General features: G+C 37.3%; 1 protein-coding gene across 5 annotated transcripts in view; it reads right to left on the bottom strand.

The window, feature by feature from the left end:
• SCAPER (S-phase cyclin A associated protein in the ER) overlaps positions 1 to 13,285 on the bottom strand; it is a 170,501-nt gene that overhangs the window by 108,395 nt on the left and 48,821 nt on the right. For all 5 annotated transcript variants that reach the window (XM_049811461.1, XM_049811460.1, XM_049811457.1 and 2 more), the window contains 4 exons: positions 10,237 to 10,392; positions 5,735 to 5,877; positions 2,147 to 2,228; positions 751 to 903 (listed from right to left, as the gene is read on the bottom strand). In XM_049811461.1, coding sequence (XP_049667418.1) covers positions 751 to 903; positions 2,147 to 2,228; positions 5,735 to 5,877; positions 10,237 to 10,392 — 534 coding nt within the window. The remainder of the gene's footprint in view (positions 1 to 750; positions 904 to 2,146; positions 2,229 to 5,734; positions 5,878 to 10,236; positions 10,393 to 13,285) is intronic.

The raw sequence follows: 13,285 nt of genomic DNA, 5'->3' as shown, positions 1-13,285 counted from the left end.
TAAAACCAGTTATCAGCAAGAACAGATCTCCCTGCTTCCTACTCAGTGACTGTATGGCTACCTCTTCTCCACCATTCCTCAGACATATGGAACGGCAGACACAAGAAGAGATACCCTGTTGAGATCGGAGGTCTGTCTAGCAAAGCACTTGGCTTCCAACAGTGACCAAAAATGAGACACCTAAGGAAAAGTAAAAGAAGAGACAAAGCGAACGCTGATTCTCCCCTTCAACACTTTTAAGCCTCCAACCAAACTCAGTTCAAGAACTTCGAGCTTGATGTGGTTTCTCTGTACCTAGTAACCTTCAGTGAATTTCAATCCAATGCAATTTGTCCAATCATTCCATGAACTCACATTAAATTCAAATATCTACAGAATTTGATAACTAAGTGTTCACAGCTCATCTACCTGCTATATTAAGAACCACATTCTTTACTTTGCTTTAAATCTAGCTTTTAAATACCTTCATTTGATGCTCCCTCCCGAATTCTTGCTTTTCTTAGAAGAGACAGCTAATAACTGAGTACTGTCCACACTCTCTATTCTACCTACAACTGTATAGTTCTATCAAATCTTCTCTCAACCACCTGATTTATAGACAGAAGAATCCAAAATAAGGTGTACTTTACAAGAGCAGAGCAGGGGCACAGTAGATGTGCAGTACTCTCCCCTGTGAATGAAGCATAATTTGTAACTTCGAGGCTTAGGTTGGCCTTGCAATTCTGACAGTATTCCCTCTATCCAACTTACCATTACATTGCATAACGAGCACTGTTTTTTTCGTTCGTACGGTGTAAGTTTTGGTGCATAATCAGTATTAGCATGTCTTCCACTACTTAATTCAGCTGCTTTCTCTTTTCTTTGTTCAATTTGTTCCATGTGTCTTCTAATACTTTCATCGTGCTGAATGGAAAATAATCAAAGTGACAGCAAAGAAATATTGGAAAATACCAAATATTGTACAGTTAGGATGAAATTCTGTTAAACTGAAACAATTTTTTATTTCTGAAAGGCATTAAAAGTCACCACACATCATAGACACTATAAAATTATGCTACAATGAAAAAAAAAAAAATCAGCACTATTTTTGGTTTATAGGTGATTATCAATTAATCTGTTGCAAATCCTTCTGTAAATCTTGTTACATTTAACATCTCAGTTCCGGTTTTGTTCTTCACTAACAGATATGAAATCATAAAGTACAAATTAAAGTAAAATAAATTGTTATTTATCTGCAGTAGCAGGCACAGTTCACTGGATTCTTTCAGAGGGTTTTCATACCTAACCCTCAGGAGAATGGAACAAACTCTCAAGTATTACTTAAAATCAGAGGCTGGGGTATGAACCTTTATTTAATAACAAAACTGCATTTTACAGTACAAGTAAATGTAGCTATGGTGCTTCAGACTGGGATCAGAGCAAAGAATTATACTGAAACAAAAAAATCATTTGTACATATACGTAAACCATCCTAGAATAAAAATTTGCATACTTTATCATTAATTGAAACTTTAATACATAGCTCTACCTCAGAACCTTAAAAATGTAATTGATCATTTTAGAAGTCTTTAAATGTCTTGAAAAATAGTGGATATCTTTTCAAAACTTCTGATACCTTGGTTCTCTACTGGACAGTCAATTCAGCTGAACAGGTGAACTACAAGGGGCTCAATCCTTATGCCTATTTTATGAAATAACTGGAGTCCCTCATGAAACAAAAGTTGCATGCTACACTTGATGGCATCAATTTCAATACCTTTAGATAGCAAATTGTGTGACTATTTGGTGAAATGTCTTTACTAAACAGTGTGAGTTTTTATATATTGATTTTCTTCACAACTTAATTTAAAATTAGTTTGACTTCTCTTGGGAAGTACAGCTTTACTTGTTCTCATGTTCAAAGCTTTGAAATTAATGAATTCCACAGAGCTCAGTCCTGATCTTTCCAAACTACACAGTGTATGTTATACTGCAAGGTCCTTCTCTTAATGCAAGTCTAAATAAAAATCTCTTGTAAAGTTATGTAATTCAGGACTCTGCACAGTGCACTGTAATATCTTCACCAAATAAAACATACATACAGAAAATAATTTTGCAGAAATTCTATACTGTTGATGTATTTTGTAACTAAAGTAACACTCTATACCTTCAGTTGAATTTTCTTCTGTAGTTCTTCCATGGCTTCTTGTTGAGCTGCAGTAAGAGCTGCCAACCTCTCTTCTCGATCTCTAACCAAAACACAATAAACATAGGGAAAGCTTGTTATAATGTAAAGCATGCATAATATTGACTATTTTATGTTTGAAATGGAGAACAAGCACCCCAAAAAACAAAGTTGAAGATGGCCTGTCACCTTCTGTAGATAACTGCAGTCGGGACTTATTTTGCTCACTGAACCTGTCTACCCTACATGCCTCTTCCAAAAGCTGAATCATGCCTCAAACTTCAGTTGTCCTCTTCACTTTTAGCAACGTTCCTTCTCCTCCCCAGCAAACTGACAAAGCACAGCTGTCATGCAGATGGATGTCAGTAAGAGCCTCTGAATCCCCTAAGCATCACGGTATTAAGATTTATTTTTTTTTCTGTCTGAGGAAAGAACAAGAAGTGTAAGTTGATCTGTTACAGTAACCGTTAAGCAGAAACCTGCGGGTAACAGTTTCATCAAGAACAACTCACTAATGACCAGTAAGCCAAGGAAGCTATTAAAGCCAAAAAAAGAAGAAAGTCACCTACTCATGGTGTTAGTACAAAAAGAATTGGGATGGGAGAGAAACAATTCTAGAAGTCTGGCAGCTGTGAAAGGCCAAAAGAAGTAACAAAAGCTTTGAGTAAGACTGAGCAATGAAGAAGTCATTCAAAACCATTAGCCATCTTTTAAAAAGGAATTCTAAAATTAAAGTAGTTTGAATGACAAATCTAGAAAGGCTAACATAAAAAATATTATTCAAACTGCAGTGGTTTTTGTTTTGTGTGGATTTCCGTTTGTTTGGTTTTTTTAAACAGAAAAACTCGTAGAAAAAACAAGGTCATTTTAGTAAAAGTAGCAGACTCAGATAAAGTAACATTTTAAAACAAAAAGCCACAGAAAATGTAAAAGCAGATAGGAAAGAACACGGGGGAGGAAGCAAGTCTAACGATAAACACTACACACAATTGTTCTTTCAGAAAGTATAAGTGAACTCTTCCAATCACCATGGGCGTGGAAGGGGGGTGAGGAAGAGATGATGGATGAGAAGCATTAGGTAGTTTATGTGCTATCTCCCTTGAGGTATATAAAGAAAGACTGAACTACAGTCTTTGTATTAAAGAGCTCCTGACTCACACCATGAGCTAAAACAAATCACAGCTAACACATAACCCAAACCCAAAGCTTATTTTAGCACTTCCTTTCAGTATGTGTTTTTAAGCATTTGTTTAATGCTACAAACTATGACAAATTAAAATCATTGCATACTTTGGATTAATAATATTTGAAACAAAATTCTGAAGTTTCAATTTATAGTGCATCAACATTATTTCTGTACAAGCCCTTCTGAAAAGCATGCTTTTTATATGATTAGGTTACATTATACAGTTTTACGATTTCTATTGACAAGAACAAAATTTTCCATATTATGGATTTCAACTCTCTGGAATATAAAATGCTCTGAAATTACATCTAAAACCTTACTGGAATCAAGTTAATGTACCATAAGGGCAGAGGGGCTTTTAAAGTCAGTTTTAAGTACACTATTCCTTTCATACAGATGCTTTAATCACCACCAGATGCACATGGTAAAGCTTATACTGAAGAAACTTTAAGCAGATATTAAAAAAATTACTCATTCCAGCAAGTATTAAATCTTCAGGATAAGAGGCAAATCCTAGCAGCAGGAAAAAACCCCAACAAAACAAAACACCAAATGATACCCTGAGGTTCCACCAAAACATGCCGAAGTCCAAGACGGAATGGACAGTACAGCCAGCTTCCTGTCAAGCTCATCTCTCCCTTAGCTTCTAAACCAGGACACTTTGAATCCTCCTCTAACTCTACTATGTTAGAGAAACCTCAGAACTGTTATTAAGGAGATGCAATGACTCTGAGGCCATTCTGACATAACAGAATCACCAGACTGTAGCACACCACACATACATTCTTTCCTACTCTTTCCCAAAATTATTAAAAAAACAAAAAAAAAAAAAAAAAGGAAAAAAATCTCTCTCATAATCAGCATCTGGCAAACAAATACAAGCAGAGTACTGCAATATCAAGTACAAAGCATTTGAAAACTGAGTGCCATAGTAGCAATTACAGACAAAATTTGCTGTAACACAGTACTAACAGAAGACAAATGAAAACTGTTGTTCTTCACATGTCATAATGAAATAAATGGGGTGCAACAAAGGAAAGTGGCAGATTTAAAATTGATTAAACAGAGCAAAGAGTTACATGCCTTGAGCCTTTAGACAGGTTCTAACCGTACAAGACCTCAGAAGGCAAAGATGTCAGTGGGACAATAATCACACATTTGCTTACTGTAAGGGTTTCCTCAAATTTCAGAAAGATGTAAAAGCCTTACACATACAGTGTCTATCTACCCAAAATGTCACAACCAAAATTCTCCCCGTTAGCCCTAATCTTCCTCAAGTGTCTATGAATGAGAATAAGATACTGAAGGATCCCTTCCAACTCACTCTATCTCATTGTGACTCTGGATCAATATATTGAGGAAAAGTCCATGAGGTCCTGGGCAAGGCCATAGATCCTATCCACAATTCATTCATTAAACATCTAATTGAAAGTGGAATCTCTTTATGATGTCAAGGTAGAATTACTCATGGCTTTAGAAGATGAAAGAAGGTGATCAATACATTTCTGAATATTTTACTTGGAGAGAAAAAAACTCCTCATGACAACTCTGAAGAAAACAAGCTGTGACAACAAAAATGTTTATAAGAACCATTAGTGAACACTTCTTGTCATAGGAAAAATGTAACTTCTATTTAGGTTTTATGAAATGCTTGTGGCAGTAGAACTGTAGGGAAAGAAGGAATAATAGGATGTGAATACAAATAGAATTTGGCAAATTAAACAATAAGCAGAAAGCAGTTTTCCTGAATCAGACTTGAAAGTAAACCCCTCTCACACACTGCAATGACACCCAACATTCATTTTCCCTGCACCTCATGTTTGGCTCAAAAGAAAGAGAGAAGAGCCCGTATGAAAACCCTTTTATGAACTTTTGATTATGGGCAAAAACATAAACCAAGCAGTTCGTAGGCAGTAGAATTAATGAAGCCTGATTTCCCGGCTTTGTGCTTCACAAAGGTAATCTCTAGTGTCTACGAAAAGGTGAACTCAAACTGATGCCAGTAAGTCCAAGTTACTGGAGAGTGGAGGAAATGGGGAACACAGGGACATTAATCTTGCTTCCTTTGAAACTAAGCTAAAATATGAAAAAGGCAAATTATTAAAAGGTCTTGTTAGCAATAAAGCTAAGATGAATATAATAAAATACAGTCTTGCATGTTATATTGTGCATGTATCTAAGGAACACAAAAATCTATTACAGAATTTACGATTACTCACCTGATTTCTTCTTTCAAACCATTTATCAAGAATATTTATTAATGATACTTTTTAAAATACTAAGGCTGAAGAGCTAAGAACATACTGTTGTTATAGAGAAGCTACAGTTTGCTGGAACCAGTAACGGTGAAGGGCAGGGACCCAACGAAATTATTGCAAAGTTACCTGGCCCTCTCCCGTGCTGCATCTTCTCGTGCTTTTTCTTTCTCTTGCCTCTGCTGTTCAATCCGTGCTTCTTGTTCTTTCCTCTTCATCAGCAGCTCCTCAACTCGGGCTTGCCGTTCTGCTTCTAGGGCTCTCTTGCGCTCCTAGTCATAGAACAGTAAATTTTAACTTTTATTTTAGGGAAAAACAAAAAAAAGGAATTAACGGAAACTGTATTTTAACATCTGCTTATAGAATTTTATCTTACTTTCATGACAGAGTAAGAACTGTGTTTTTACTAGATAAAGGAATAATAAGCAAATATGAGCTTGAACATACACTGAAAGCACAGTTGGATGAACTAAACTGCACACTGTGCTGGTTTGGGCTGGGATAGAGCTGAATTTCTTCACAGTAGCTAGTACGGGGCTATGTTTTGGAATTGTGCTGGAAACAGTGTTGATAATTCAGGGATGTTTTTGTTACTGCTGAGCAGTGCTGACAGAGTCAAGGCCTCTTCTGCTTCTCACACCACCCCACCAGCGAGTAGGCTGGGGAGCAGGGGGGCACAAGAAATTGGGAGGGGACACAGCTGGGACAGCTGAGCCCAACTGACCAAAGGGATATTCCAGACCATATGACATCATGCTCAGCATACAAAGCTAGGGAAAGCTGGCCGGGGGCCACTGCTCGGGGACTGGCTGGATCAGTCAGTTGGTGGTGAGCAATTGTTTTTCATTTGCGTCATTTGTCTTTGTTGGGTTTTACTTCTCTCGCTCTTTTTTTTTGTTGTTTTTATTTTCCTTTTCAATACTACAATTATGATTATTATATTTCAACTATTAAGGTGTTATATCAACCCATGAGTTTTCTCACTTTTACCCTTCCAATTCTGTTCCACCCCATCCTGCTGGGGTTGGGGGGACTGAGCAAGCAGCTGTGTGGTGCTTAGTTGCTGGCTGGGGTTTAAACCACGACACACATTAATTGGCCATGTGCTTTGGTCATCCTGAAAAAGTCCATCCACTATAAAAGCTTATAAATCTAGTTCATTAATGACAGTATTTGAAAACATTTTAAACATCCTACAGGATACAGGTAATGTTGAAATAACCTATGCTCCCATGGAATATTAATATTTAAATTATGATTCTGAAACTATTTGAATGATGTTATAAAACAAAACAGATTTTTTGCTGTGCTATCACTGAATATGTGATTTGTCTCACTACTCATTTTTTAGTTTTTTGTGACTAATTAAGAAACTATACATGGTATTGTAAACCTTTCTGACAGAATGGCTGTACTACTATCAGCAACAAACAAAAATAAAGCATGTTTGAAACCTCATATTTAAATAAGACATTTATGGATAGACATTAAGTTGGTAAGTTTTACAAAGAGGAATGTGATTATTTGGTTTAGCTGAAAGTGTGGGGAGAACTGGATTTTTAATGTGTTCTTCAAATCCTTATCTTACTAAAAAATTAGTCTGTTTTGTATGACAGAATAAATGAAAAATAGATATTTAAATACACTTAAAATATACTCCTTGCACTGTGAACACACATCACTATACTAGCAAATAAATTATCTTCCTTTCAGGAGACAGTATGAGATTTCATTAGCACGTGCCAAAACTTGCTGGAATGGTGAACGTTTTTTACATGGTTAGATGAGGGCCCTGTGCTCTTAAATATCGGTTTTACAAAAATTTAGACATATTAAAAGCAGAAAACATTAACCTTATACTTTATTCAAGAAATGAAGACCTAAAAAAATAAGTGAACATTTTTAATTTCATGCACAGAATTTTATATTAATGAATATGATGTTAACTGCACTGTCTTCATCTGCACAGGCAATATAGCTTGGTAATGGATAATCAAAACTGTGGCTTTCACAGAAAACATAATTTTTCCCTGCATAAAGTTTCAGCAACAGCATTGCACTAATACATTCATTTCCTTCTTAATAAAAAAAATAAGACAAGATATGGAATACTTTAATACAACTGTACTATTAAATCAACAAGAATGCAAACTGTTTTACAGAATACACCCAGTGCGTCACAAAACCAAATACTAGTTCTGCTGGACATTCCTTACAAAGACCTCTGAGTTTCCATTTGAAAATATACCAGTATAGCTTGTACACTTTTAATTAGGTACCAGTGCTACTAAATGGAAAAGCAATTAAAAGCTACAAAAAATAAAATCTTCAGTAGATCCTGTAATTAAAAATTTAAAATAAGCTTGATGGAAGGAAGGTTTTAAAGGTGATTCTGCAGAATGTGGTGTCAGGAAGAAGCAATAGATTTTACTGAATGGATCTGAGAAATACCTGAGGTTGACAAAGACATTGTTCAGGTAGAGAAACAGCCCAGTTTGCACAGATACTGAAATCTTATACCATTTTTAGAATCCTTGTGATTTTAAATGACGCAATTCCATGTATAGCAGAAGCCCATCACTGTTACAGTAAACATAAAGTAGATATGTTTAGAAATGTATTCTTCCAGTGTTTGAGGAGTTTTTGCATAAAATTATATTCATACTTATAGGCCAGAACTCTCACGATTCATTTCAGTTCACTGAAGTGGAATTATTTGTTTGTAGTTATACTACTTGTCCTGGTTTCAGCTGGGATAGAGTTAACTGTCTTCCTAGTAGCTGGTGCAGTGCTATGTTTTGAGTCCAGTAGGAGAAGAATGTTGATAACACTGATGTTTTCAGTTGTTGCTAAGTAATGTTTAGACTACAGTCAAGGATTTTTTCAGCTTCTCATGCCCAGCCAGCGAGAAAGCTGGAGGGGCACAAGAAGTTGGCACAGGACACAGCCAGGGCACCTGACCCAAACTGGCCAACGGTGTATTCCATACCATGGGACATCCCATCTAGTATAGGAACTGGGAAGAGGGGCGGGGAATCACCGCTTGGGGACTGGCTGGGTGTCAGTCGGCGGATGGTGAGCAATTGCCCTGCGCATCATTTGTACATTCCAATCCTTTTATTATTGCTGTTGTTGTTCTATGAGTCTTATCATTATCATTATTAGTTTCTTCTTTTCTGTTCTATTAAACCGTTCTTATCTCAACCCACGAGTTTTACTTCTTTTCCCCATTTTCTCCCCCATCCCATTGGATGGGGGCGAGTGAGTGAGCGGCTGTGTGGTGCTTAGTTGCTGGCTGGGGTTAAATCACGACACTACTAAAAAAGTTATTATACTGGGAGTGGGTCCAGCTCCACAACAGTGCAGGAAAGCTCCCCCGTGAGGGGAATACACATTGTTTTATACAGGACAGCAGGGGAAGCTACAGCATACCTCAAAATATAGGGCTTTACTCAACTGTTAAGCAACTTGTGCATGGAGAAAAGTGTAATGGGAAGCATCAGCTTGATACTCGGTCTGGCAGAAAGGATACAGAGAGAACAGTGTGGTCATAAGTGGGATTTATTACTGAAAACTTGTCTGCAGTGTTTGTTCTAGTTCAACTACCAGCCTAAGAACAGCCTAATGCCTACACAACACAGGAAAGCACTAAAAAAATGGCAGAGACAAGAAAGAGTTAAAAACACCCCAAATCTCAGAAAGAGATTCCAGGAAAGCTGCATTCTAGAATAAGAGAGTATGAGTAACTACAAAAGCAGGATCACCAAGATCAGGTTTTTCATAAACAATCTGGAAGGCTACTTTTCACTGATAATGCAATCAAACCTAGGAAATCCAGAAACTTTTAATAACGTGTTCTCTCAAAAAGACTTTTATCTAGCACTTTTGGAGTACCTTCTGTCTCAAAAATGGCTTCTGAGTCACTGAAGTCAGTAACATGCCCCACTATTCAACAAGGAGATAGAATCAGCTGCTAATCCTAAGTACTAAGCTCTGGCAGAAGCTGGATTCATGGGTGATCTACAGTTGAGGTGATCTGAGGTACATATAGAGAGGGAAGAAGAGCTTACATAAGAAGAAAACTTATGTTTTAGATTCTAACATAGAGAACAGTGCCAAAAAAGTGAATGCCTGAGGCTAGGAAAACTCTGTATTGGAATGCTGTATTAAACAAACAAACAAAACAACAACAAAAAAAAACAACACACCACTCCGCACCAGGATTCCAGGAACACAAACACATTTGCATTGTGGTTTTCACTGATCCTGTAAAAAGTATTGTAATTATGACAGTGGGCATATGATAAGGAGTATTTTTCTGTTTCATCACTTAAGTTTTCAGTGTTAAGAAAACAAACATTTTCTTACAACAGAGTAACAAATTTTTTTTTTAAAAAGCTTAAGACAGGCATGAATCATCTACCCAACATCTGTAAGACCTGTGCTATAGAGGCTTTTAAGACTCACCTTTCTCCTTCTTACTGCTGAAACATCACAAAGGAGAAACATATTAAAAGATACTTCCTTTCCTTACTTCAGAAAAGTAAGATATAAAGCTACAAAGACTGCATAGCCAAAATTAAAAAACAAATACATATTTCATTGTCCCCCTGCAACTACAGATATTATACCTGAACTGCTTCATCACGTGCTTGTTTTTCCTCTTGTCTTCGTTGACGCTCTTCTTGTAATTCATTTAAGCGTTGTTCATATTCTTTTAGTTTATTCAATACATCATGACGTTTGTTCTGAGCTTCTAAGGTGTTTATAAATGCAATTTCATTTACCTGTAAATAATCAGAAAGTATAAGAAAAGATCTGAAAAGCTGAAATAAGTTTCATTCTTCAGGGATTCCACCCATTTCTCAATTATCCATCTGATAATTAAACTGGTGGGACACTTCACCAGAATGAGTTGGAAAACTACCAAGATGAGAATAAGGCTTTGGTTTTTTGTTGTTTGTTTTTTTTTTATTATTATTACTATTATTTCTTTTGGGGTTTTGTTTGTTGGGTTTTTTTTTTTTTAACTGGCTAGCCCATGGAATATAAAAAAAGATAATTTGAATTTTATCAGAAAAACAAGAAACTTTGGGTAAATACCAGGAAAATCTTCCCAGTCTTCTCAGCGATGAGACTTCATTAGTCTATTCTCTCATTCACAAAAATGTGGAGTGCTAAGGCCCAGCTGGATAAATCAGTAAAATACATAAGTGCTAGTACAATCCAACAGGTCTTTTGATCTAACTTTAAGTATATGGGTACTTACTGAATAAAAAAGGGAAAACATACATACTATGAATCAGAAAAAAATGAACAAGCTCATTGTCTTAATATTTCTTATCAGTATAGCCTATTTCACAAACATACATAAATTTTTCTTCAGCCACAGCTCAGTGCAACATACAAGAATAAAAAAAAGAAAATAATATGAAAAGGCTAACTTAAAAGTACTTTATTGTGTATACTAAAAATACCAAAGAAAATGCTTTTCTACTACTTAGGTTCATGAAGGTAATCAATATTTTGTCCTTGCTACAAGGCTGCTGAACAAAATTCTTGTCAACTTTAGGCTTTTAAATGCAAATGCTTTAGCAACTTATATGGACAGGAAAAATCAAACTCTAATTTAACTTTGATTTAATAAAATAAAAGTTTTAGAATCAAAGCTATTGAGGTAAATCATAAAAATTTATCAGCTATAAACTATACTCAGACATATGATTGAAATAGAAATTCTTCTGCTGTACTCAAATTTCATGCCCTGTCTGAATCCACAAAAGAAATGAGTAAAAAGAACATATATGAACAGACAACAACAGATCATGTAAAGGGTGGTACGATAATATTTGTTGCTTTGTGTACTGACTAGAATCCATCTACAGAATGGATTTCACAGTTCAGTAAACAACTAAGCACTGGGAATTTAGATAACCAATTGGGCAGCAAGAGTTACCATGGCCTTCAGCTATACTACTCAGCAGCTATTTCTCTAAAGCCTTCTGTCCCAATTAACCTTTATTTCCAGAACACAAGAACCTCAAGAGGCAGCAGATCTTACACATTTAAACACACACAATATTTGAAACACCTGCTTAGCTGGGGAATTATGGCAAGTGTGATTTAATTCATATGATTAGAGAAGTCACACCAGTGCAATGAAATAATAATGAAGGTATGTTAGACTGAATTAGGTAACCTAGAAATCATTCTAATCCAAGAGACAGAAACAGTGACTAAGTAAAAAAAGCTAAATCAGTTTTGTCATTTTGGTGGGTTGACCCTGGCTGGATGCCAGGTGCCCAAAGCCATTCTATCATTCCCCACCCTCAGCTGGACAGGGGAGAGAAAATATAACAAAGGGCTCATGGGCCAAGATAAGGACAGGGAGAGATCACTCACCAACTACCATCATGGGCAAAACAGACTCAACTTGGAGAAAATTAACTCAATTTATTGCCAAGCAAGGAGAGCAGGGTAATGAGAAATAAACTTAAATCTCAAAACACTTTCCCTCCACAGCTCCCTTCTTCGCAGGCGCAGGTTCACTCCCGGATTCTCTACCTAACCCCCTCCAGCAGCGCAGGGGGACAGGGAATGGGGGTCACAGTCAGTGCATCACACATTGTCTCTGCCGCTTCATCCTCTTCAAGGGCAGGACTCATCACACTCTTCCTCTGCCCCAGCATGGGGTCCCTCCCACGGGAGACAGTCCTCCACAAACTTCTCCAGCATGGGTCCTTCCCACGGGCTGCAGTTCTTCACAACCTGCTCCCGCCCGGGTCCCTTCCATGGCGTGCAGTCCTTCAGGAGCACACTTGCACACTGCTCCAGTGCGGGCTTCCCACGGGGTCACAGCCTCCTTCAGGCACCCACCTGCTCCACCGTGGACCCCAATGGACCAAAAGGGATATTCCATACCATATGACATCATGCTCGGTACATAAAGCTGGGGAGGAGGTTGCGGAGGGGACTGCCGCTGCTCAGGGACTGGGTAGGCATCAGTTGGCTGGTGGTGAGCACTTGTTTTTCATTTGCATCACTTGTCTTTCTCGGGTATCGTTTCTCTCCTTTTGTTATTTTCCTTTTCCTTACAATTTTATTGTTGTTATGATTGGGGGGGGGGGGGGGGGCTGTTCAATTATAAAACTGCTTTTACCCCAACCCGCAAGTTTTTTCACTTTTACACTTCTGTTCTCTCCCCCCATCCCACCAGGCCGGGGAGGGGGGGAGCAAGTGAGTGACTGTGTGGTACTTAGTTGCTGTCTGGGGTTAAACCATGACAGTGTTTATCAAAGTAATATGAGTAAGGTAAACCAAAAAGCATTCATCTAGTGCTCGTCTTATGAAATTACATATTGAAGTCAGAAGAGAACTAAACAAAATACTTATTTTACAACAATTGCCATGTGCCAACTGTAGGTTTCTATTTATTTCCAACTGTTTAACAACATTAGTGGTACAGAACACAGCAAAAGAACTGTTTAAGGACACAGAATGCTGGATCTAGAATGGATGTTTAACAAAGGAGAAGAGCAATGAGCTCTCCCCACTTCTCATTTTACATGCTGGAAAGCAGAGAATCGATAATAAGATCTTCTACTCCTTCCAGGAGGACTAGCTATCACTGAAAATGCTGCCATACTCTGTGACGAACAAACGCAGCAAGACGACTATCAG

Source organism: Accipiter gentilis, chromosome 10 (assembly GCF_929443795.1).
Source record: "Accipiter gentilis chromosome 10, bAccGen1.1, whole genome shotgun sequence".
Taxonomy (NCBI): domain Eukaryota; kingdom Metazoa; phylum Chordata; class Aves; order Accipitriformes; family Accipitridae; genus Astur; species Astur gentilis.
The sequence above is the reverse complement of the archived record's forward strand: the minus strand, read 5'-3'. Positions and strand labels throughout refer to the sequence as shown.